At 46.0% G+C, this 27017-nt stretch overlaps 1 protein-coding gene across 3 annotated transcripts in view; it reads left to right on the top strand.

Moving 5' to 3' along the window:
• Nucleotides 1-27017, top strand: part of WRNIP1 (WRN helicase interacting protein 1) — a 320975-nt gene that overhangs the window by 65990 nt on the left and 227968 nt on the right. For 2 of the 3 annotated variants that reach the window (XM_085607137.1, XM_085607138.1), the window contains exons 2-3: nt 14264-14455; nt 25989-26224. In XM_085607137.1, coding sequence (XP_085463263.1) covers nt 14264-14455; nt 25989-26224 — 428 coding nt within the window. Of the gene's footprint in view, nt 1-1954; nt 2232-14263; nt 14456-25988; nt 26225-27017 lie in introns of those variants that run through there. The other variant, XM_085607139.1, reaches the window with a different exon arrangement.

Below are 27017 nucleotides of genomic sequence, written 5' to 3'. Positions count from 1 at the left end.
GAGATTGTTGAGCCTTGACCCAACATACCTTTAGTCCATGTATCTGTATACAGTAATTGGATTGCTCTAGGTAAGGTATATGAAATACCCCAATTTAAAAATTTACCCCATAGAATGTTCCTCTGCACTGTATCGAAAGCTGAACAAAAATCAACAAAACACAGATGAAGATGAATTGAACGCCACCTTGCTTGTTCTATTATAAGGGCCAACATCTGAGTGTTAATGGATGTGCCTAGTCCCTTGATAAACCCGATCTGATTTCTAGGCAACAGATTGTAAGCACGACCAGCAGGCATTTGGCGACGAGCTTGGCCTCACTGTCCATAAGGGCTATCAGCCGATAATTGGCAGGATCTGTAGGTTGGCCGGCTTTATTAATAGGGGACAATGTTGATCCCCTCCAGTTATCTGGGATTACTTGGCTAAAAAGAATGTTATTGAATAAATTGGTTCTCCGCCCAATGTTGCTGTTTCTCCTTGTAAAGAGCTTGGGGAATGCCATTTGGACCTGGGGCCCCAGCCCTGTGAGTATTGCAGATGATTTTTTTCCCACCGTTCTAGGGTAGATGGCCATGGACAGGGCTTCGCTCAATGATATTGGTGCCAAATTTTAAGGATCCAGTTGTAGACACGATACCCCCATACATGGCTCCTAGATGTTTGCAAAAACCAAAGGAAATGATGGACGGAGTGTTGAACATTGCAAGCAGTCAACTGATCTGGGTTTAATCCATCACCTTGACCCAACATACCTTTTGTCCATGTATCTGTATACAGTAATTGGATTGCTCTAGGTAAGGTATATGAAATACCCCAATTTAAAAATTTACCCCATAGAATTTTCCTCTGCACTGTATCGAAAGCTGAACAAAAATCAACAAAATGAAGATGAATTGAACGCCACCTTGCTTGTTCTATTATAAGGGCCAACATCTGAGTGTTAATGGATGTGCCTAGTCCCTTGATAAACCCGATCTGATTTCTAGGCAACAGATTGTAAGCACGACCAGCAGGCATTTGGCGACGATCTTGGCCTCACTGTCCATAAGGGCTATCAGCCGATAATTGGCAGGATCTGTAGGTTGGCCGGCTTTATGAATAGGGGACAATATTGATCCCCTCCAGTTATCTGGGATTACTTGGCTAAAAAGAATGTTATTGAATAAATTGGTTCTCCGCCCAATGTTGCTGTTTCTCCTTGTAAAGAGCTTGGGGAATGCCATTTGGACCTGGGGCCCCAGCCCTGTGAGTATTGCAGATGATTTTTTTCCACCGTTCTAGGGTAGATGGCCATGGACTGGGCTTCGCTCAATGATATTGGTGACAAATTTTAAGGATTCAGTTGTAGACACGATACCCCCATACATGGCTCCTAGATGTTTGCTCCAAGTTTCTTCTGAGATTTTTGATGCCAAGCCTAGGGATTTCCTGCTGGTTGAATAATTAACTAATTTCCAGAATTCTCTAGAGTCTTGTCGTTTGGAGGCATCGAGGATTTGACACCAATACCGGTCTAATTCAGTTTTTGTTTGGAGCCATACCTCTTTATTGTAAAGCGACCTTAGCTTTGGTAAAATCTCGCTCCGGTCTCTTGCTTTCGGGTTATTTCTCAATACCCTTAATGCGCAATTCAGCTTCTTTTTTGCGGTTATAATTTTGACTGAATTTTTCCTTGTAAAAGTAGGTGGTATAACCGATGGAACGGGTTGGCGACCGGCTTGTTCCTCTATTAAGAGTTAAGAATTGATCCCAATGACCCAGAAGATTTTAGTTTACATAATATAGATTTTCCCATAGCTCTCTCGCTTGAAGCTCGACCTCCTCGATACTCTCACTATATTACTGTTGAATTTCTAAATAGGGGATAGTTCAGCTTTTGTGAAGTATTTAATCAAGTTCCTATATACTGTTCCTAAACCCTTCTTATATATATATTCGCAGTGGGACTCTTATACCGACGTGGAGCAGCTTAAGGGGCAGCGCATGGTGTAACTGCAAGGCGGAGGATGGGCCAAGAGCATACTCCAAAGGGAGTGGACATCAGAACTTTAAAACGGGCCCCAGGTGAAACATTCTCCGTCGTGAAACCCGCACTGATGAAAGCCACACGGCTGAAACACGTCTGCCCTAGCATTTCACAGACTCCAAAATTTGACAGTATGCGCAATATTTTATGGAAACAAATACCAAATGTTGCTTCACCCGAGCAGTGTCAGACCCGTTCCTTGGTGAGTGGGGTGTTGATTTTTTATATATATATAATTTTTTAATAAATTCCGTAAGTTGGACTTTGATCGAATATCCTAGGGCTCCCTTTTCTTCCACCATTTGGATTATTATATTTGTGAATTGTTTTTTTATATCCTTCAACTGATTTATGATAACTAGTTTGCCTAATTAGAACTTTTGGTTAGGCAATCATAGACTTTGGTTCCTATCTAAGTTGGTTTATTGATGTACTCTAGGCTGGAATTTCTTGTGATCTGAGAGTAATTATCCTTCGACTGTAATATCTGTCCTGCTTGCACTCATTGAGAGCTAAATAAAAATGCCTCAAATATAAGACTTAGAAACAATCTCACGTATTAATTGATCTTGAATTATCTATATTTTGCTCAAACAAATTCCTTGATTATTTGTTTGCATTTCTTCAATTGTTCAAAGCTGACATTAAGATAGATGTCAACTCACCAGAAATGTTGCTCCTGTCCAGCTGCTGGTAAAGTGGTTGCTATAGCTATTATGGCATGGCATGGTATGATAGTACTGGTGGTATTATTTCTGCCTCAGTAGAAGCGAGACTCAGTAAAGTTAAAAAAAAATCCCTTCTGTCTAGGCTGCAATATTGTTTACTTGAAAATGTGAAATCAGTTTCATCTTTATGTAGTTCCCACCAGGTATCTGCCAACTTTTATATAGATCAGGCCGTGTTTAAGGCTTCCCTCATGTGTGGCTTCTGACGAATAACCAGATTTTTTCATGGAAGATTTTCTATCTTTGTCTTGAAATGCTATATGAAAATCATCTTTTGATATGGAGATAGTTACTACTTCTGGAAGCATTGCTCGCTGGTTTTGGACCATCCTCTGAGGGGCCATATTGGGGCATAAAGTGATATTCATCAACTCCTCTGTAATATTAATAAGAGCCATCTGCCTTGTGTATGTCTTCTCTCTTCATTACAACAGATCACTAACTATATTTCCTATTTTTATTACTTATCACTGCTTTCCTTCGGATAAACGTGGTGAACACTAAACTAGCAACTACCCGCCTGCCCCGACACCGACCACTAAATTTCCCCTTTCTCTTATTTCCTTTTTTTATTCCCCCTGCATATACCTCTACTTCTGTTTCAGAGTGAAATGCCTTTACATCCTCACCCCCATCGACCCAGCCAGAATCTATAATTTTAAAGAACCACAGACGGGACTTTCGTATCTGCTTTTGCAAGATTAAAACCTTTCCAGGTTCTTGCAGTACATGAAAAGAAACAATGTAGTAAACGTAAGAGTGAAGAGATGAAACAGGTGAACTCTGGAATCAAATGTTTCATTTGTTTCAGACTCGTGGAAGTTTTATAAGCTAAGTCAGGAAAGACTGAAAAATAATATCCTATTGCTCTGGACATGTTTTTTCACTCTTGCTTTGGCCAGGATCTTTTGTTTTTAATTTTGTAGTCTTGGAGGTTAACATTGATTGTTCTGGGAGTGTGGCAGGTACTAGTTATATTAAGTGGTACCTGATGAGCCTGGGCTATGGTGACATGTGAGGGCAGCGTTTCTTTTTCAACTCCATTGACACGTTCCCACAAGCGTTCTGTAACCCAGTTGCTAGCTCCTTTTTCGGTTACAGGCTCTGATTGTTCTCACAAAGCCATCTGGGATCCCCAAAGAGGTTTGATCAGCTACATCTGTTTTCAAGATCTTCATTCTTTCTTTTAATTGTGTTGATTTTGTTATCTTGGGTTGCCGTGTTAAACACAATATGTTCCAGCCAGGTGAGTCTTCCTTCAGCAGTTCTGCTGGTCTCCATTAAAGAATTTATCTTGTCCACCAAGTTGTCTACTTTTCGATTGAAATGATCCATATTATCATTATAGCTGCCCTGTGTAGATTTAATTTCTGTCACTTCTGTAACTTATTGCTCTTAATAGTTCTTTAGCTGTGGAGTTCCAGAATCTTTAGAGTCCGCCCCGCAATACTACTTAAACCAGTGAAAGCACTAGGCAAAGAGAGGGTTTGGGAAAGGCAGAAAGCAAGAGGCTAGAACCAAAGTCTAATCAAACTTAGATTCCAGAGATACAATGAAAGGGTGTGGAAACGCTCTATCTTGAACCGTTATACACTGTAAAAGTGGGTACGCACGTATTAGGCGCTAGAATAGTGACAGGAACACACCACTTATGGATATGAGAAGCCAGCCAGCAGCAACTGGGTATTGAAAGAGAGAGGAGCACACTGCTTGGCATAATGACAACAGATCACCCAAATACATAAGATGATTACAGTGCATGAATATAGTCACTCTAATTTACTTACATCTCTGCATTTTCTTCCATTTAATGCTGCTTCTTGTCTCCCAGGTAAAGTATCACTTCTTGGATTTTGTAGATGCCCCTGTGCTCTGGGTGGTACTTAACTAGAGAGGCAATCCCCAAACCAATCTATTACTGTCTGCTGATGACATACAAAAATCCAGACGCTCATGTACAAGCAATGGCTTGGCCAGTACGTGTCAGATTCCACTGAAGTTCCATGAACCAGAGAGTCTCTTCTGACCCCTATGAATGAGTGAGACTCATGAAAGGCTTCAGATGCAGTTCCCTTACCTGCATTAGTATGACGTCACTGAGGCCTGCGACACTCAATAGACTGCCAGAGTACACTGATGTGAAGCAATGACCGGTATAACATGCCCAGAATTTTGTTGTGTAATACATTGAACTCGATCTTAAATGATTGGAACTCAAATTTATTTTCCAACTTGTAACTTTTTGTGCAATTCAGAATAAAAAACATCACGTTTTGCCTCGCAAGGACAAGAAGCAGTGAAAAAAGCAGAGCATCTTAAAATCCAGAATACTACCGAAGCAGTCTCTACATTGAACCGGATGCGGTGCCGGCACTCCCAGCCCAGGAGCAACACGATAAAACACGCATCTTCTTATTAACTTGCAGTACAACTCCTTTTGAAATGAACCATCCAATGAAAAACATAACTAGTAAACAACAGGTGTGACCGCGACAGAGCGTGGAACTCAAAAGTAATCCCTTCTTTCAAGTTGTAGAGCCGCATCCCCTCCCACCACCGCCAGGCACTATTGAATGTTTTTTATAACGCAATAACATTGATAGGACAATGTCCTGAAAAATAGACACAAGTCAGTACAGTGATGTCCCCTGTTACTACATTTGTTGCATAGAAAATCAAATCAAAATTTATAAAGAGCATGGCTACTGGATAGGGGTTTCCCAGTGCTAGCGGAAGAGGACCAGAAATCCTAGAAGAGCCAGAGCTTAAGTAGTTTCCGAAGCAAAGCATAGGATTTGCAGAATTGTAATTTAGTAGGTAAACTATGCCATAGTTCAGGGCCTAAGTAAGTAAAAGAACGTCCACCTTGAATATAGGCTAAATTCAAGTTTCCAGAGCATAGTGCTCACCTAGGGACATACGGATGTATAAGAGACCGTATATATGTAGGACACGTTCAATGCCATGCTTTGAAAACGTACCAGTGTCTTGAACTTCATGTGTTGAGCAATTGGGAGCCAATGTAGATTGCAAAAAGCTTTTCAGACTAATTAATTGCGCAGGAGATGGCATAGAGGATGAGCTGCAGCATTCTACACAATCACTAATCGTTCTGGCCGAGACATCTCAACCCACAAATATAGTACATTGCCATAGTCCATTCTTGAAATTATCAAGGCCTGCACTATGATTTTATGCCCATTAAGAGGTAGATATCTCAGGATCTTTCTCAAGGATCTTAAAAGTCGAAGACCACACGCAGCAACCTTCGTAATCTCTTGCTCCGTAGCAAGTTTGCTATCCAGCCAGAAACCTAGGTCTTTCATTGACTTACTGGCAGTGGGGCAAATGCCCAACATTTCTGGCCATTAATGTGGACCGCCTCAACTGGGGTTGATTACCTAGAATAAGTACCTCAGTTATGCTGCCATTCAGTTTCAAGTAGTTATGTCGTATCCACTCCGCTACTTCTTGGAGGCCGGTAGTCGGAGTCTGATTAGGTAGTCTGAGTCTGATTAGATTTGGTCCCGTCATCTGTCCAGCAAAACAAAAAATAATCTGAATGTCATCCACATACCAGTATATGGATTTACCAAGTTTTTCAACTATATTAGCAAGGGGTTGAACATAGGCTTTAATCCTCGTGGCACTCCTTGCAGTAGATTGTATGTAGCTGATTTAAAAGATTTAGCAATAACCTGTAAAGTGTGGCCTGATAGAAAAGATTCCAGCCATAGTAACGCTAGATCTTGCCCCCGGCTGTCCACCCTCTAATCTAGTCTTGAGTCCACACTCTTGACTCGCACCAGCTTTTACGTCTTTCGATCAGAGGTATCTAAAAAAAGATTAATACTTTAGCACACACGTTCCTTGTATAAATGTGCATTTAATAATGATGCTCACAGCCCAGTGGTCACCGCTGACCCCAGCGCTGGTACATACTACTTCTACCAGGGCATCCCAATCTCACTACATACTGGCACCAATTAAAGTACAGTTTCATACGCTCCCCTCTCCTAACATACAGGAGACTTTTCTCCATATTGTTCATAAATGGAGGCCTTTCTCTATCAACATATAAACATCAGTCCTAAAGATGGTTTCTTGGATTACTACCGTATGAGGCCAAAACGTCAATGCACAGTCCATCTTGCTTTTGGATTACTTACCTCACTACAACAGATCTTGTCTCAAAACGAAGATGAACATTCTTTTTTTGCACCAATACAAGTGGACTTTCAGTACGTTGCCATATGTCACAGAAAATTCTGACTTCAGTTGCGCTGTAGACCGCACCTTGTCAATGTACTATATTTTTATTTATGTTGAATGCCTTCAATTTTCATTAATTTGACTTTCGATACAATTTTGCAATAATCTTAAACACTTGCCTTTGTGATTCATTCATCATTCCCGTAAAACTCTGTTCTTTGTATACAGTGCAACCAATTGAATTGAGATGTTACTATTGGACATGACTGAATAATTATATGATTATTATCACTGTATCTAAACGAATCCCTTGTTGGCACTTTCGTTCACTCTATTATAGTTTCCCAAGCCCACAAGGGAATACTGTGCTGCCCTTTTTTTGTTCTACGAGAATAGTCTGGCATAGTAGGCAGCGAAATCAGCTGCTATTGAAGACACCTTATGGCTGGTGAGGCCTGTGTCTTCCAGCAGACATCCTGTTGGTGTGTGTGAGGTGGAGGAAGAGCAGAGACAGTGGAGAATTTTATTTGTCTTGTCTCTCTAATGATAGATGCAACTGTGCATCGCAAGCTATGCCAGTCATGCTTCGTCTAGAAGGCTCTGTCTCAACAGGGATTGGGTGTGAGTGATGTTGCAGAGAAGTGTCTCATCTAGTGATGCCAAGTAGTCCTGCACCATTGTGAGCAGATATGATTCCTGCTAGGCAATATCCTGTTTTTTCCTCTTCACTCCGTTATGGCCACTTACGATTACACCTCTCAATATGGCCTTAACTGCTACCCAGAGAACCCAGTATGAGGTGACCAGTCCCATTGCTGTGGTGAAAGTAGTGGCCTATTTCTGTGTCAAACTAGTCCCTAGCACTCAGTTTTTTTAGCAGCCAAGCATCAAGGCACAATCTGGGCCTGGTACACCGTGGACCAAGCTGCAGAGTGAGCTCAACCTGGGAGTGATTGGACAGTCCACGGGCCAGGTTGTGTGAGTCTGTTACGCTAGCTGCCTCAGCGGAGGGGAGTAGGCTGTCATGCCCATGGGATGCCCGAAGAATCGTGTACCTATTCGCCCAGTTTAAGATGCGCACAATCATCGGATGCAGCGGGGACCCCGGTGGCGGCCGGGGGTCCATGAACTTGTGAGTTCTCCACCAGGAAGCACTAAAGTCACTCCTCTGCCCGTACCCAGAACCTCACCCATTGCGTGATGGTGTGGGGGTTTGGCTCCTCCACTGCCTGCCAAAAGCCCACCAGGCTGTCATTGTGCATCCTTTACCCGGCCCTCCAATTTGCATATAGTTTTCTGAAGTTGTGTGAAATTTTGCTGAAGTGTGTGCAAAAAAGTGTCCTCTGTATCGGAGATCTGACTTTCAGCCTTGGTGACTCTTTATACTGCGCTACGCGGGTCCTGGCGGAGGAGCGGCAGGTCAATGCTGAGCTCCCCAATTTTTCCCTTTAAGAAATTTCTAGATGCACGAATTGCTGGCAAAATAGTTGCAGCAGACTCTGCTGGAGATTGTGGTAGAGTGGCAATTCTCCCTCGGGCCACATTTGGGTTTGTACATTTCTTGATGCAGCTGTGGCCGGCCTGTGATGGCTATTTATGTTTTCCCTTAGTCAGAACTTGAGTGACAAATCCTGTATCTTTATATACTCTCCCAGCGTCAACGAGGCTGTTGCCGTCATCCCTGGGCCACCCCAGGCGACCTCAGTGTCACCCCAGGCTGAGCAGCACAGATACTCACTGCATGTCTCTTTATAGTATTCTGGGTTGATGGTGCCAGATTCGCGGCCAGGGGTCGTGGAGGGGACCCCTCAGCTACAGCTCAGTCGCTGCCCAAGCAGTGGGTGGACACTCCGTCCCGAGGGAATCAGTCCGAAAGCAGTCTGGGGGCACTGGCCCAGGCCACGACGGTGGGCCTCTAGCAATCTTAGGAGGAGGCCCAGGAGGAGGAGGAGGAGGAGGCCCAGGAGGAGGAGGAGGCCCAGGAGGAGGAGGAGGAGGAGGCCAGGAGGAGGAGGCGGAGGCCCAGGAGGAGGAGGAGGAGGAGGAGGAGGAGGAGGAGGCCCAGGAGGAGGAGGAGGAGGAGGAGGCCCAGGAGGAGGAGGAGGAGGAGGCCCAGGAGGAGGAGGAGGAGGAGGAGGAGGAGGCCCAGGAGGAGGAGGAGGAGGAGGCCCAGGAGGAGGAGGAGGAGGCCCAGGAGGGGGAGGAGGAGGAGGCCCAGGAGGGGGAGGAGGAGGAGGCCCAGGCCGAGGAGGAGGAGGAGGAGGAGGAGGAGGAGGCCCAGGCCGAGGAGGAGGAGGAGGAGGAGGAGGAGGCCCAGGCCCAGGAGGAGGAGGAGGCGGCCCAGGAGGAGGAGCAGGAGGCCCTGGAGGAGGAGGAGGCCCTGGAGGAGGAGGAGGCCCTGGAGGAGGAGGAGGCCCTGGAGGAGGAGGAGGAGGAGGAGGCCCAGGAGGAGGAGGAGGAGGAGGAGGAGGAGGCCCAGGAGGAGGAGGAGGAGGAGGAGGAGGAGGCCCAGGAGGAGGAGGAGGAGGAGGCGGAGGAGGAGACCCAGGAGGAGGAGGCAGAGGAGGAGGCCCAGGAGGCGGAGGAGGAGGCTGCCCAGGAGGAGGAGGAGGAGGAGGAGGCTGCTCAGGAGGAGGAGGAGGAGGAGGCTGCTCAGGAGGAGGAGGAGGAGGAGGAGGAGGAGGAGGCTGCCCAGGAGGAGGAGGAGGCTGCCCAGGAGGAGGAGGATGCCCAGGAGGAGGAGGAGGAGGATGCCCAGGAGGAGGAGGAGGAGGATGCCCAGGAGGAGGAGGAGGAGGAGGCTGCCCAGGAGGAGGAGGAGGCTGCCCAGGAGGAGGCTGCCCAGGAGGAGGAGGAGGCTGCCCAGGAGGAGGAGGAGGAGGAGGAGGAGGAGGAGGAGGAGGCCGCCCAGGAGGAGGAGGAGGAGGAGGCCCAGGAGGAGGAGGAGGAGGCCCAGGAGGAGGAGGAGGAGGAGGAGGAGGAGGAGGAGGCCCAGGAGGAGGAGGAGGAGGCGGCCCAGGAGGAGGAGGAGGAGGCGGCCCAGGAGGAGGAGGAGGAGGCGGCCCAGGAGGAGGAGGAGGAGGCGGCCCAGGAGGAGGAGGAGGAGGCGGCCCAGGAGGAGGAGGAGGAGGAGGCGGCCCAGGAGGAGGAGGAGGCGGCGGCCCAGGAGGAGGAGGAGGCGGCCCAGGAGGAGGAGGAGGAGGAGGCTGCTCAGGAGGAGGAGGAGGAGGAGGAGGAGGCTGCTCAGGAGGAGGAGGAGGAGGAGGAGGAGGAGGCTGCCCAGGAGGAGGAGGAGGCTGCCCAGGAGGAGGAGGAGGCCCTGGAGGAGGAGGAGGCCCTGGAGGAGGAGGAGGAGGAGGCCCTGGAGGAGGAGGAGGAGGAGGCCCTGGAGGAGGAGGAGGAGGAGGCCCAGGAGGAGGAGGAGGAGACCCAGGAGGAGGAGGCAGAGGAGGAGGCCCAGGAGGCGGAGGAGGAGGCCCAGGAGGAGGAGGAGGAGGAGGCTGCCCAGGAGGAGGAGGAGGAGGAGGCTGCTCAGGAGGAGGAGGAGGAGGAGGCTGCTCAGGAGGAGGAGGAGGAGGAGGAGGAGGAGGAGGAGGCTGCCCAGGAGGAGGAGGAGGCTGCCCAGGAGGAGGAGGAGGCTGCCCAGGAGGAGGAGGAGGAGGAGGCCGCCCAGGAGGAGGAGGATGCCCAGGAGGAGGAGGAGGAGGATGCCCAGGAGGAGGAGGAGGAGGAGGCTGCCCAGGAGGAGGAGGAGGCTGCCCAGGAGGAGGCTGCCCAGGAGGAGGAGGAGGCTGCCCAGGAGGAGGAGGAGGCTGCCCAGGAGGAGGAGGAGGAGGAGGAGGAGGAGGAGGAGGCCGCCCAGGAGGAGGAGGAGGAGGATGCCCAGGAGGAGGAGGAGGAGGAGGAGGAGGAGGAGGCCCAGGAGGAGGAGGAGGAGGCTGCCCAGGAGGAGGAGGAGGAGGCGGCCCAGGAGGAGGAGGAGGCGGCCCAGGAGGAGGAGGAGGAGGCGGAGGCCCAGGAGGAGGAGGAGGCGGCCCAGGAGGAGGAGGAGGCGGCCCAGGAGGAGGAGGAGGAGGCCCAGGAGGAGGAGGAGGAGGCCCAGGAGGAGGAGGAGGCGGCGGAGGCCCAGGAGGAGGAGGCGGAGGCCCAGGAGGAGGAGGCGGAGGCCCAGGAGGAGGAGGCGGAGGCCCAGGAGGAGGAGGCGGAGGCCCAGGAGGAGGAGGCGGAGGCCCAGGAGGAGGCGGAGGCCCAGGAGGAGGAGGCGGCAGAGGCGGAGGCCCAGGAGGAGGAGGAGGCGGAGACCCAGGAGGAGGCGGAGGCCCAGGAGGAGGAGGAGGCGGAGGCCCAGGAGGAGGAGGAGGCGGCGGCCCAGGAGGAGGAGGAGGAGGCCCAGGAGGAGGAGGCGGAGGCCCAGGAGGAGGCGGAGGCCCAGGAGGAGGAGGAGGAGGAGGCGGAGGCCCAGGAGGAGGCGAAGGCCCAGGAGGAGGAGGAGGAGGAGGAGGAGGAGGAGGAGGCCGCCCAGGAGGAGGAGGAGGAGGAGGATGCCCAGGAGGAGGAGGAGGAGGAGGAGGAGGAGGAGGAGGCCCAGGAGGAGGAGGAGGAGGCGGCCCAGGAGGAGGAGGCGGCCCAGGAGGAGGAGGAGGAGGAGGCGGCCCAGGAGGCGGCCCAGGAGGAGGAGGAGGAGGAGGAGGCGGAGGCCCAGGAGGAGGAGGCGGAGGCCCAGGAGGAGGAGGAGGAGGCCCAGGAGGAGGAGGAGGAGGCCCAGGAGGAGGAGGAGGCGGCGGAGGCCCAGGAGGAGGAGGAGGCGGCGGAGGCCCAGGAGGAGGAGGAGGAGGCGGAGGCCCAGGAGGAGGAGGCGGAGGCCCAGGAGGAGGAGGCGGAGGCCCAGGAGGAGGAGGCGGAGGCCCAGGAGGAGGCGGAGGCCCAGGAGGAGGAGGCGGCAGAGGCGGAGGCCCAGGAGGAGGAGGAGGCGGAGACCCAGGAGGAGGAGGAGGCGGAGGCCCAGGAGGAGGAGGAGGCGGCGGCCCAGGAGGAGGAGGAGGAGGCCCAGGAGGAGGAGGCGGAGGCCCAGGAGGAGGAGGAGGAGGCGGAGGCCCAGGAGGAGGAGGCGGAGGCCCAGGAGGAGGAGGCCCAGGAGGAGGAGGCGGAGGCCCAGGAGGAGGCGGAGGCCCAGGAGGAGGAGGAGGAGGCGGAGGCCCAGGAGGAGGAGGAGGAGGCGGAGGCCCAGGAGGAGGAGGAGGAGGAGGCGAAGGCCCAGGAGGAGGAGGAGGAGGAGGCGGCCCAGGAGGAGGAGAAGGAGGAGGCGGCCCAGGAGGGGGAGGGGGAGGGGGAGGCCCAGGAGGAGGCCCAGGAGGAGGAGGAGGCCCAGGAGGAGGAGGAGGCCCAGGAGGAGGAGGAGGCCCAGGAGGAGGAGGAGGCCCAGGAGGAGGAGGCCCAGGAGGAGGAGGCCCAGGAGGAGGAGGAGGAGGCCCAGGAGGAGGAGGAGGAGGCCCAGGAGGAGGAGGAGGAGGAGGAGTCCCAGGCATGTTGTCCTGGCCCAGGTAGATGGTCTGGACTCCAGCGTCAGCCCAACAGTTCACCGGATGCAGCTGCCTACAGCAGTGTATCAGGTAGTCATGTATGAGTGCCTGTATAGAGGAATCAGTGGGTGCGTGACTGGTTGTGTGAATTTCAGTCTGTTCAGTTGATGTCGAAGTAGTTTGCATGGGTGTGTGAGTGGGTATGTGAGATTCTGTATGGGTGAGTGATTTGTAGTCTGACTACCTCTGTGGGTGGGTGAGTGAGGGGTGTGCGACTGTGATGTCATTTGAGATGTCGTCAGTGACCATGTCATGAGTGATGGAATATGTGAGGTCATGAGCAGTGCATTGGAGGGGGAAAAGTTTTAGTTAACTTAGGCAACTAATACTGCTGAATTTCTCTGGTTTTGTACGATTTGAAACACAACAATATGCTTATAGAGCTCCCAAAGAATGGCTATTTCCCCGTAGGTTAGTCACTAGCTCTTTTTGTGTTCTCATGTATCCGGTCCACCCACACAGGTGGCTGGGGCAGCGCTTCAGTGGGGAGAAGTCTGGGAATGCAAGGTGGTAAGACTTTGTCCTTTAGGTGGAAGTGCCCACATAAATATGGCAAAAATTGCCTTTTTGACCCATAATTTGATGTTTGCAGGGTATTCTGCAGAAGTGAATGTGCTCTGGACCACGTACCCTACACCAGCCTATATTCCTCTCAGTTCTCTAGGTTTCAGGAGTCCCCAGGGTTGTGTGGATTCTCAGGTTGCAGACTGACCCAGAACATGAACAGTGCAGCTATTCATCATGGCAAGTACGAGGAAATTGGAATCTACCCTCTCTCTGTTAACCTGTTTGCCTAAACTGCTCCCATAGGAATATATACTTCCTCTTGTTTGCCATGGGAATAGGTATGCTGTAGGCCTCAGGGAGGGAGAAAGACAGTTGGGGCTTTAGGCGTGGGGGTGAAACCTAATGGCAGAACAGGCCCGGATCCCACTCTTTATTTTTATTTTTTCATATATTCTTGGCTTTAAGTGGACTTTCTGCACCCCCTCCACCCAGATTAATTGTAGAAAAACTGCTGGAGCTTTAGGTAGGGAGCCCGATCTAGACCCCCTTACCCCCAGCCCCATTCCCACTAATGGATCTTGTGGACCTTCTGTGGAGTCTTTTAGGGGCTTGGTTGCACGGCCTGGTGTTATTGCATGCCCCACCAAATGTATTATTTTGTTAATAATTCCCTGATGTCTAGTGGGCTTTCTCTTCACACCCACTACCCCACCCCCATCGGGGAAGTAAGCCAGAAAGACAATGGAGCCAATAAGAGGAGGAGTACCTTAGACGATTTTTATTAGTTTGAAAGTGTAATGAACTTTAAAACTAATTCCCATCTTTATTGCTACGTTCTGAAATGTATATGACCCAGAATAGATTTATTTCTGTATGGTTTGCATAATGTAGTTGTTTATAAGGTATAAAAAGACCTTTTTCATAGCAAGTCAATGGATATTTTAAACCTATTTCATGATTTCCTGCGTTCAGGCCCCGCTGACACCATCACCCAGGTGAGTAGCTCTGTGGAGGTGCCAACCCTCTGATAATCTAAATTAGATTTCTTTTTCTCAGAAGCCTTGAATGATGTGTGTGTCACTGGAAGAGCTGTTAGCAGAAATTTAATCTAACACAGTGGGTAATGACAACATCATTCTCATTGTCTTAATTTATAGTTGTTCAATCCCAGGCAAGTAACCTCTGCAAATGTCTGTCTTCTGTTTCAGACTACATTAGCACACATCATAGCCAAAAACAGCAAGAAGTACAACACAAGGTTTGTGACCTTGTCGGCAACAAGCGCATCAACGAATGATGTCCGGGAAGTTATCAAGCAAGCGCAGAACGAACAGAAGCTCTTCAAGAGGAAAACTATTTTGTTTGTGGATGAAATTCATCGATTCAACAAATCACAACAGGTATTGAACTGCCTAAGAGCTCGATTCACAACTGCTACAGTATAGCTGTCTTCATGTAATTTTGACCATATCCCCATCACCTCTTACTTCAGGATGTAAGCGTGCGCATTGTAACGAGTAACTCTGCAATCTAATGCAGCCCTTGCATAATCTGAAGATCAAGCGTGCTTTGCACTGTCTCAGTTGTTTCTCAGCTCTCTAAGGAGCCCTTCCTCAGATAAGAACCTGTTATTTAATCCAATTATATCTGAAACCCACACATCTGCTCTTATGTGTAGGTCACCTCTGGTTTGAGATGTTCTTGCTGCATTAAAAATATTCTTTGTAAAGCACTCGTCTGGTCTCAAAAGCTAGGCAGGGGGCCAATTTGTATATAAAACTAAAATAAACAAACTTCAGGATGATTTGACATTTCCCACTGGTCAAAAAGGGTCCGTGGCTAGAGGCATACGTGGTTACAGAGCGAAATGGAGATCCTTCACTGACCGTCTCAGTTGCTACCTGTTTGACTTTCCTCATTGTGCAGTTTTTGCTCTCACCGAATGTGATTTTTATGGCCTGACTTGACAGTGCAGCTGTTGCCAGATAGTTATGTTACCATCACTAGAGCGGTTTTTGCTCCACCAACATGTTGGGAGCCAAGAGTACATGTTTTGATTGGGCTGAAGTTGTATGCTTCCACAAACTGTATTTGCCCTCCACACAGCTGTGATCATTTTGTTTTTATGTCCAGCAGCCTGAGCTTGAACTTTCAGGGGCACACAAATGGCATTGGAATGCTATTAAAGTGTCTTGGATAACTAAATAACATGTGGTGTTTTTGTTTTTTTCTCGGGCAGCAGCACTGTTGGGAGGAGGGTAGTTATTAAGCTATGTGGATTTTTAGGTCTGACTTGACAGTGCAGCTGGCACTTGACCTTTTAACATATACCAATGATATTCTACGGTTCTTCTTTGCTTCCACACTAATACATATGTATTCCCCTGATATTCAATTGTAATGCTTCACATTACCATACAACATTCCTCAGAAACCAGACCTGTTGGCAGTGCCAATGCTAATTTTTGCTTCTTGGTGCTTGACATATGTTTATGCCCTCTCCTCTGTCCTATCTATGCTCCCTTGGTCTCTCTTCTTAGAGTGTCTATGAAAAATCCTTATCATTTAGGTTTTCTTGAAAGCCTCATTGGCTAAGACAGTGTTTCTCAGTGTGTTATCAGACATGGCATGTTGAGTAAAATCCAGGTCACAGTTCTATGTTAGACCATGAAAGATAGTTCTTATGCTTTGTGATTTCAGCTTCTCAAGTGTTGCTTCGGTTTTGGTTAGTTGTGGAGTAAGTGTGTCCGCATTAGAAACATACTTGAAAGGCATAAGATTTGTGTGTCCAGTCCTCTCCAAGACAGTAATGAAAAATCTGTGCAACGATTAACTGTTCTCCAGTGCCTCATTTCTCTTTATTCTGTGCTTCCACAACCTGCCTCACTTCTTGGTTCTGTTCATTTTTGGGTCCGGCAAAAGCCAAGCCCTTTTGATTTTTATTAATATTCTATGTATACTATACTTAAACAGGCTTTCATGCAACTCTCTTCACCCATTGGACTGTTGTTGTGTCATTCCCATTTTGCATGTGCCCACAACAGCATACAATATGGTGTAGTGGGTCCGCCTACTTCAACCACTGACTGACTGACTTCACTTTGAGTGACTGCATTTTGCTCTTTCGCAAGGAGCACATCCACACCCAAAAGGTAGTTCTCTTCATTTTCAGTGCTTTTTTCCGCTTTATTACTTTAGTGGAGGCTTTTTGTGTATATCTTGATTGAATAGCAGGACACTTTCTACCAGCTGTTCACACAGGGCACATTCCAGCTTTACCAATTTCTGTCTCTTGTCAATGCTGTTGTAAATTCGGTTTGGAGTGACCTGTGTGTGTTTATCTGACTTCTTCTACCACAGCATACCCTATTGTGTCCATTTGAAACTGTTCTTTCTAAAGGTATCCTTTAACAATGAAGTGCATTTATAACTGCACTCCTGTATGTCATGTTAGTATGCATTTTGAATGAAGATTACAGTTCTACTTTTAAATCAATTTATTTTGTTTCCCTGCTTCTATGGCATGTTAGTTTTCCTTCAGTGCTCTTTTATATCATGCTTATATAGACCTTTAAATGTTATATTACTAATTAGCTTTGCTGTTTATTCCAATTTCCTGATCAATCAATCTATTTGCAACTGTATCTGTCTATCTTTGGAACCTAGTCTGTCTTTGCAACCTTATCTATCGATCGGTTGTTATGTATGTCGTATTAAAAAATGATGAACATTTAAAAAAAAAAAAAAAAAGATTTTCATTCCATCATAACTCCAAATTGCATCATTCCCACAGCGACTTGCATACGTCATCTTTATGAGATCTCGCGCCAAATCTTGCATACGTGTGATAAGCGTTGAATAGATACATTTAGGGTCTTATAGAATTCACGAACTGTCAGTGACATGAAGGAGATTTGTATGTACATTTACCCTATCACTGACACTATTCTTTGTCTAATGAAGGCAATCAACGTTATCCGTATGTTTGATTGAAGTTTGACCTTCCCTACAAAAACAAAAATGTTATTGCTCAATGGTTCATGCTCCCTGGGTACATTAAAAGCCATACACCACGCAATAAGAATTTAGCTTTCTGGCCAATGCTGTTGCAAAAAAGCACTTTTGTAAGTTAAAATAAGTAACTCCACACCTCTTTAGCTATGTGAGACAAATACCAAAGTGCACTCTTGTCCCCTTTTGAACAAACCTATGCACAAACTAATCATTTTTATTGGAAGTATACTTATTCATTGTGACATGTGCTCTGGAGGAGTTTCTTGGCGCTGTGAAGGATCTGTCTTTGCATATGGCAGTAGGATGGGGGGAAACCTAGTTAGTGAATAGTCAAGTTTTTGCGCTTGCTTGAATTTAAACAAGGTGGTCTCGGACTAAGTGGGTGGTGGTTCCAGTGAAGCGCATTTTGTATAAGGAAGGCTCGGCCATCACATAATGCATTCTTTGCGTGGGGAACTTTTGAAGAGAAGATGAAAGCTAAATCTTAAATGTTAGGAAGGGGCATATTGGTAGGATTCCTTAACAATTTAATACCTTTTTATGCATCATACATGCTGACTTGAAAACTATTCTTGGCCGTATAGGTAACAAATGTTGGTATGAATGGCTAGTCACATGATAAGTTTTTTCTAAATATTTGACAAGTTTAAGAGCTTTTGGGATTTTTTTTAATGATATTGAGTAAATGCAGAAAGACTGAATTTCAGTAGCCCATTCATGATTGGATGATTGTGTTGGAAACAATAATTTTATGGTAGAAGGTTAGAAATGTGAAAAAAGTGATGCAGAATGCATAGTTTATGGCAGCAAGATTTATTGATGGCCACAAATTTGTTATAAGCTTGATTAAGCAGCTAGTAACATAACCATGTTACCCATAGAGGTCACTGGATCGGAATAACTTCCTATTAGCATTCCCCAAAGGGAAGATTCCCAGTAGTTGGGCATTAGTTCAGAGTTTGATGGATTTAAATATAGAAAATGATCATTCATCCATGAGCTAATCGCGTTAAGGGTGGGGGCTAAACCAGAGTAATGGCTTAAAAAGATCATCCTTAAGGATTATGATGAAGTGTCTTCAGCATATAAATAGAAATGACATTAAATTGTTGAAAGGTTGTTGCCCAAGGTTTCATATAAAGATTGAATTACAATGGTGATCGGGTGGAGTCCTAAGGGACTTGCCAACAGAAGGGTTTGTGGTGGGTAAGAAGGAACCGCTCTTCGTTCTGCACTTTGTTTATAGTAAATTATTAAATGATTTGATCTGTTAAATGGTATTGTCTGATATTGTGTGACTCTGTGGACGTTGTACAAGAGTTTGTGATCAATGCTATTGAAGGCTGCATTGGGATCTAATAGGAGTACTACTCCGGAGTCTCCACCATCATCCATCTGGATGTCATCAAAAGTTGATTTGATTACTAGTTCAGAACTCCTGCCAGTTCTAAACCTGGCTTGGGAGTCCACAAGCAAATCATCACTTTCTAGGACAATTTTGGAGCAGGGTACTGCCAACTTTTTCCAGGAGTTTAGCTAAATATGGCAATATGGAGATAGATTGATTATTTACAGGGTTGTCAGGGAGTATTTTTTTTTTTTGGTTTGTTTTTTTAATAAAAGGGTGCATTCTCACAGACTTGAAAGTATTAACTCTTTAAGCCTCGTACACATTGCTCCCAACCGGAACGCAATACCCCTTTTTGGTAACCTTATCACTGCAACTGTAATGCCATCAAAAATTATTGAAGAACCGTTCTGTCAACCATCATCTGTGTTCTGTTTCTCAAACACCATATATATTAAGAGAGGGAACGTGTCCACACGGACACAAGAGGCGGATTCAATCTCCCCATCTATAGTTAATAAACTTAGAGAATCCACCCATGTAAGATAAGTGAAAGGCCTGAGATGAGATGTGTTTCCTACAATGGTGGGAAGCACATAGTGTTCTTTAAATACCCCTCACACACCAAAAGGGCCCGTGGTGTCATGCTTCATCATAGGGGTCTTCGCGTCCCTCTAACGGAACGCGGCGTGCTACTAACCAGCGAATACGCGGGAGCACTGATGTAATCGCTATGTGTGGTGTGTGAGGGTAGTGAGAGGTAGGGTCAGAATTGAATGGTAAGTGAGTGTTAAAAAATACCTGGCATGTGAGGGCTAAAAGGAATTTTAATATACCTCCGTGCTGGTATTGTTAAAAAAGGTGTGGTGGAGGTTTCGTGCAGTTAATGTACATAACCTCCTGTGTGCGTCGACATGTTTCGAAGCATAAAGCTTCTTCAGGACGGGTGCACAGATCCCTATCCTACTCACATGCGACAGTGTAATACTGCCCAAACACAAATAATATTATGTGTAGAATAAAGCCTAATGTGCCTACTATGGTACTTGGCCTGGAACAAGGTGATAACTTCAAATTCAATTTACTAAAAAGAAGCCAATGGTATCATGAGCCTGTGAAGGAAACGGAGGGGACCCTGTGCTCAATGGCACGAAGCGTAGTGGTTCTACCTGCTACAAACGTCCCTTCCGCGGCTCCGTGTTTCTCAAACACCCTGGTATCTTATTCAAATAAACTCCCTTCTACAAGCCCCACTAAAGAAATTGTTTAAATACATCTGGCATATTGGAGCAAATGCCACCATACCAACTGCATTTTGAAGAACTTTAATGTCCTGGACGATTTTGCAATACTGATGTATCCCTTTGCCTCAGACTTTAGTCTCACATGAGGATAGGTTAATGAAAGAATTGGTATAGTGAAGGTCCTTGTGTTTCCCAGGACTGTGATAATTTCTCTAACGTTTTTGGAAGGGTGATGATGCCGGTTTAATATTGAGCGACAAAAGAAATCAACTGTTTAAAGAATCAAATACCGCATAATCTGTTTAATTTCACTAACACTCCCCTCCTTGGTCTGAGACGTTTTGCACCTCCTCTGTCACATAAATTGGCCCCTTGCTAGCTTCAATCTTGTAATTGAAACCTTTGAAGCAGCCCGACTTAGTTATACACTTTCAGAACCATCAAGTCTCCCCGCAGTCCACTAATTCAATCCTTTCACAGAGTCCCTAAAGACCAGTAGGATTGAAAGTTAGGCACAGCTACTTCCTAAAGATGGCCATCTCCTTCTTTGTTTACAATAACCTTTCTTCTTACGCTCGACCACCAATTCAGGCTCAAATTATCCTGTCAGAGAAATTGGACAGCCCATTATCTAACGTCTGGCACTTATAGAATCACCTTTCTTCAACCAAAATTTTCATATCCACCTCATCAAAATGATGGAAAATGACCACCCGGAGTCTAGGAGCATTCAAGTCCACTGACAAACACCTACTTGTAGTTTTTTTATCTGTTCCCCTGCAGTACTCCTAAATTTAGACCATCTCTTACCAGGCATGCTTCCCCCCCTTTAAAATATTTGCATTAGCCAATATACCCTTTTCCTAATTTTTTGCAAACAGTCTTTACAATTAAACACTCATTTGAATTAGTGAGATTTTGGGCACGTAAGCAGATAAATCATAATCTGAATACCACAGTCATTTAATAGTGTCTGCCTGCAATACATCCGATAGGAGTGTGCCAAACAAAACCTTTATAAAACTGCATGGACATCTGCATTCAACTTCTCGTCCATATCCTCCGCTTTTCATTTACACATTTTAAAGTTTGCTCAACATGCTTTGGAACTGTAGCTCTTCGTATGAAAAATTCCCCTTCAGCCAGATTTCTTCAAGCACTTTGGTACTGCTGCATCTTAGTGTAAACTGGTTGCAAGTTCTCCTTTCTAGGAATGTGGCTTCTTCCTTCAACTAAGGAGAAATGAATACTTCTGAACAGAAAAAGTATATGCAGTTGTTAATTGGTAAAAGAGATGCAAAGTGACTTGAGAGAAATTAAGATACTCTAAGTATATCCGTGAAACATTGTTAACTCCTGTTCCCATTATTCACAAAAGCATGTGTATGGTCTTCATAAATCACAACTTTCCCACTACATAAGTACATCAGTCCTTCTAGTGAAAAATCCATGAGATAGTTCATGCAGTTATCACATTAAGGTGCTGCTCGTTTATCTCCAGATAGATTTACACTTAAATACAATTTAATTAATGCGTCTAGCATGAAGACGTGTTCGGTTTACCTCAAAACTTTAAAGGACCACAATCTATATATTCATCGTTGAACATGAACCATAGTTGAATGGGGGCTGGATAGTCCCGATTAGATTTTACAGAAACTGATAAAGATTGGACTTTACATCAATTTAGCCTTAATGGTGTATAATTCAGTCAAATACAGTGTCTAATGTATGTACACAATTATTAAATGTAGAGGTTGGTCTTGGTCACTCAGGAAAGAGAGATTAGAAGGTTATCCCCAGTGACCCACGTTTCTTGACCATTATGTGTACACATTGGTGGTATTTAAACATCTGACACCATCAAGGTCAGTATGGAAATAGACTGCTGGATTATGACACACGGTCAACATGTTTCAGCCCCAGTGATCTAACTGAGTATCTGGGCTTTCGTCAGGACCATTTCCATTTCTATGGTCCTGACGAAAGCCCAGATACTCAATTAGATCACTGGGGCTGAAACATGTTGACCATGTGTCATAATCCAGCAGTCTATTTCCATACTGCTGTTTGCACTGCTTTTTAAACTATACCAGTGGTAGCAAGCGAATAAAGTTGGATCATTTTTGCTTTCGCTAGGTAGTTTTAAATCATTTTTTTCTTTTACGCTGCAATTTTTTCACCAAATCCCGATCATCATGGGACTTTAGGATCCCCGAGAGTGTAGCAGCTTCAACATTAAAACATCCCGAGCTCCTTCCTCACAGTGAGGAAGTTGTAGCCTTCAGTGGAACTCGGTTTTCCACTGGGAGGAGATACCCAAATGATGAAGCATGTCACCTATGGTGAGTGAGGGTATTCGTCCTTAAAGGGATCTCTCCCCTAGTGAGAGTTGACATCCAAACGTAACTTGTTACAGGGAACACATATCAGTATTACAGACCTGAGGATTTGTAGTGTTATGAAGGAATGCATGATGCCAGTTTCAGGTGTTTTTAGAATTGGGATGTAGGACATTTGTTATATCCTAGACTCATAAAATTACTTTACAGAATGTAATTGGTGCTTGTCCCCAGTCACACCTAAAGGCACACAATTGATGGATGGAATGCAGAACAACTCAAAACATTCACCCACAGGCAAGCGATCTGGGTTAAATCCATCATTCTTTTGCTCACCATGCCACCCCAGTTTAGACCGGGCCATATGCAAATCACTCTTGACCCTGTGCCTCATGGGAACAGTTCAGCCCGAACTGCTAAGCCAGGTCCTCCCTGGACCGGAAACAAGCATCCTATGACCGGTTTCGGGGTTTCACCCCTCTTCAGCCAGGATAGATTGATTCCAGTGGCACAGTGAGCCCAGGACCCACGTCTGGGCATACCTGGCGCACTTAGGGCGAGAAAGCAAAAGACACCCAATTGATGGATAGAATGCAGAACAAATCAAAACATTCACCCCCAGTCAAGAGATCTGGGTTAAATCCATCATTCTTCTGCACACCATGCCACCCCAGTTTAGACCTGGCCATATGCAAATCAGTCTTGACCCTGTGCCTCATGGGAACAGTTCAACCCGAACTGCCACACCTAAACCATACTCCTCACATTCTCTACCCACTTGTCAGTCTCTTTAAGAAATGTCCCACAGTTGTGCCACATAATACGTGTAGGAAATATCTGCCTAGAAATGGAGATTTCTGCAAAGCCTTGGGCTTGACTCTTAGGTAAGTCAGAGGGTTAAACTTCTAAGATGCTTAATACAATCCTGAATGAAAATGAAATGAATCATTGTATCAGAAAGGGAAAAACTCATAGATTGTGTAGACCTGCTTCCTAAAGCTTTCTTAATAAATTCTGAAAGCTGGTAGTTTAACATAATACTGTACTAGTCACAGCCACTTGCTTACTGTGTTAACTGCTGGGCCACTTTTCTAATGTCCGTATATGATGAGGAAAGGAGGGAAGTGTACCTTATGCTGTGTGTCCCCACTATGGATGGCACGCACACGGTGAATGTGTGAGAGGGAATGGTAAGCATTATCATTTAATGTCCTATCACTCTATTTTACCAGTGGCCATTGCTCTCAGTAGTAGAGGCATGGTGGATGAGGTGTCAGTTTTGGTGAGGTGCACCCTGAAATATGCATCCTGCTAGTAAGTTATTGAAGACTACTGTTTACATCTCCCTCCCCACCCCACATCATCAGTGAGGGAATTTGGGTACAGCAGTTATCAATTGTTTGAAATGTATACAGTGTGTACATGGCCTTACACAAAAATATAGAAAACGTGGGCGCATAAACATTTTACTCCCCTTTACGTCCAATAAGAGTAGATGGAAGATGCTGCCACATCTTCAGAGGGTAGTAGTTTCCTCAGTAGTGCCTCAAAATGTCGGTTCCTAATGCACTCTCCTTTGCAGTTAGATTGATTCCTAAACATGTGTCTGTTATATAGTGAAACCCCAAAGCCGGAAGATTAACTTCAACAACCTGTGTTAGTCGAGCTTTTTAGTTCATGGCCTCCAGTTAATTCAAATGTTAGTCGAGCTTTTTAGTTCATGGCCTGCAGTTAATTCAAATGCTTGAGCTTTCCAATAAATTAGTATATGATGGTGCTCTGTCTGAAGAGAGAGGACTATTCTTGGTCACTTGCAGCAGTCCGGAACAGGACACATGCAGGGTCATGCTGCATAGTTAGCACTTTTTTACCCATCCCAGGTATAGGCATGATAGTTTCTCGCTCCGTGTACCAGAGAACATCTCTCTCAAAAGCTTTTGCATGCAAATCAAAAGTCTGCAGAAAAGCCAACAAGCATTGGCAATGTCAATAGGTCTGGCTTTAAAGCAATGTTGTTAGTAATGTGAAAATATCAAGTAGATAGCATAGGCATGTATATGTATTTGTGTGGAAGCAAAAAAAATTAGATTAATATTGGTGTAGATTAAAAGGACACTTGTCTGTTGGGACTGTCAAGCCCAACCTACAAATGCATGTAGGTTGAAGAATGCCCTCATCCCATCTGTGCTGCTGCTGCCAGAGAAAAACAGCATAAATTATCTAAATATCTAAGAGGCTTTAATAGCATTACAATTTCATGAGTGTGCCCCTGAAAGTTTTTTAGCTCAGGCAGCTGGATAAATAAACAAAATGATCACAGCTTTGTGGAGGGCAAGCACTTTTTTGTGGAAGCACACAGCTTCTGCCCAATCAAAACATGTATTCCTAGACCCTTACATGTGGCAGAGTCAAAGCCCGTCTCCTGGTCATTCTCACATAATTGTCTTGCGATAGCTGCGCATTCAAGCCAGACCATAAAAACTGCATTGTTAGTCTTTCTGTTTTTAGGTTACGCATAAGTTCACCCCAAAAAATTAACAAATTAACCAGAATGGGTATTTAGGAACACATCTAAAGCTGCTGGAAATACGTTATTATTGGTCTCTAAAGAAAATGCTGATGAAACGTTTTGGGCCTCACACCCCCGAGCTGAATTAGTTGTTTTTTTCTAGCCTCTATAGTTTTTATTATTATTCGTGCAGTAGATTTAGTTTGTCTTGTAACTAAAAGTGTGAAGTATGTTAATGTTAATTTGTAAAAACTATATGTAGGGAGACCACATCTAGATTCATTTAGCCTTAATAACCGACTGATGCCTACGGCTAATTAAATGGCCTACGTCCGTAAGTTTAAAGTTAAAAAAGAAGTATGAACTGGTGAAAATACATATTGGTGTGCAAGGCTTTATTAAAGTGATGCTTCGGGTCCAATTCTTAAATGTATCCCGAGTTACTCTGAAGTGATAAAATCTAATTTATGCACATATTCACTTTACTGAGTCAGAGGCCATGAAATTACAAATGGGTTTACTCTCGTTGTACCAGTATGACAGACTTTTTACAGTGGAACTTATGTCAAAGTAGGGAACGCCTACAAAGTAATAGGTATTCGTGTATTTGTGATTCATTGACTTTTCAGCAAGCACGCGACTGCACTGAAAATAATCGGAGATTTACTCCTTCCTGTCTCACTCACAAGTTAAGTGATATTCATGGACTTTCAGCAGACACATTTCTGCCCCGCAAATGATCGGAGATTTACTCCCAAATTGAGGGGCTGGGGTGGTTGGTAATTTTGTTTGCGTGTGAGCAGTAACCAGTTTTCCTATGGGAAAACAGTACAAATGTATTTCATTATGGCATCCGTGTGCAGAAATGTATTCAACCACAGGTTTTCAGGAACAGTTATGAAATTCGTTGATAATTCCAAAAAGGCAAAATGTTTGCCAGAAAGTAATTGTAAGCCTATGAGAGTAAATTTCTATATTGTATGACATAATTTTCTCACATGCAATAACACTACTGTGCAACTGCCATTTCAAAATACGAACATTGTCATTCATTGATAATTTAATTTATATAAACGAGTAACAATGAAAAGCTTTGAAAGATTCAGTAAGATGATGCCAAGTGACTGAAATCCGTATTTCCATACCTACTTCGGTGTACTTGGTAATTAGGTTGATTAAGGCTAGCGCCGAGAGACCCATCGGAGGTAGTGGGCGCTTTAGAAATGCAGTCGGCCAGCTTCCAATCACCTCTTACAAGTCTTTTGAGAAACCTACAGGTGTTTACCTTTACCATACCCCATGAATCACTCATGCCCATTAAGGAACCGTTTCTCCTCTGCATGTGAGTTTGGTTGACGTCCTAGTGCAAAGCATAGATTGTGATAGAGTGCAGGAAGCCTCCTAGAATTGTACTCACAAGCGATGCTCAGGGTCGTCTTCAACGTGCATCTGGTTCTCTCTCCCTCCCATCCTCAGGACACCTTCCTTCCACATGTGGAGTGCGGCACCGTGACTCTGATCGGGGCGACCACGGAAAACCCTTCCTTCCAGGTCAACACCGCCCTGCTGAGCCGGTGCCGGGTGATCGTCCTCGAGAAGCTGTCCGTGGAGGCGATGGGGGCTATTTTGATGAGAGCCGTCCAGTCCTTGGGGATCCGAGTTCTGGACCAAGACGAGCCCTGTGACGCAGAGGACGGCGGCCGCGGCGATGAGTAAGTGATACACTGTGGAGCAGCGGTGGCAAGTTGACAAAGGGAGGTGAGGGCTGGGGGGCGCTGCCTGACACAGTTGTCGAAACGGCAAGTACACATACCCGGGGCTTAGGAACGTTTTACAGCGATCTGTTTTCACCCAAGCATGATACTGTGTGCTCCGTGTCGGAATCCGTGGGGAAACTGCTTGATATGATCTAGTGCGGTGTCAGTCAAACCATGAGTTGACATATTCCCCACCAGATTATTTCCATCAGATAAGAGGTTTATTTTGGGTTATTATTATATATAGCCTTTCCTGTTGACAGTATTTGTTGGCCAGCGGTTCCTATCCCTACTTAAACTGCCCAAGTCTTTAGGACGTTCTGCTTTATAATTTGAGGTAAATGATCTTTATTGACACCACTCTGGCAATGGCATTTGTTCTGTATCTCACAAAGCGCGCCAATTCAGCGCTGAGAGGAGTGGTGACGCTCGGCTTTCATCCCAACGCAGGAGCGCAGCTGTGCGTGTGCTCGTTCGAGCCCTTCGGAGTCGAGTGCCGAGAGTGCTTTCCAAGTAGGATTAGCCTCGCACTCGCAGGGTTTGGGCGTTGAGTGACCTTTCCCCCTGACTTGCTGAACCTTAATTTCTGTTGTGTAAAGGCCCTGGATACCAGGGTTTATATTGGAAAAGAGAGTGGGCGGCATACACGGACGTTCATTCACCAAAAGGCCAGGTGTAGCGGAAGTGACTCTACATGCCCCTTGACCTTCACTTTCACTCACATACATTTGCTTATACATACACACGC

Source organism: Triturus cristatus, chromosome 5_2, assembly GCF_964204655.1.
Source record: "Triturus cristatus chromosome 5_2, aTriCri1.1, whole genome shotgun sequence".
Classification (NCBI taxonomy): domain Eukaryota; kingdom Metazoa; phylum Chordata; class Amphibia; order Caudata; family Salamandridae; genus Triturus; species Triturus cristatus.
The sequence above is the reverse complement of the archived record's forward strand: the minus strand, read 5'-3'. Positions and strand labels throughout refer to the sequence as shown.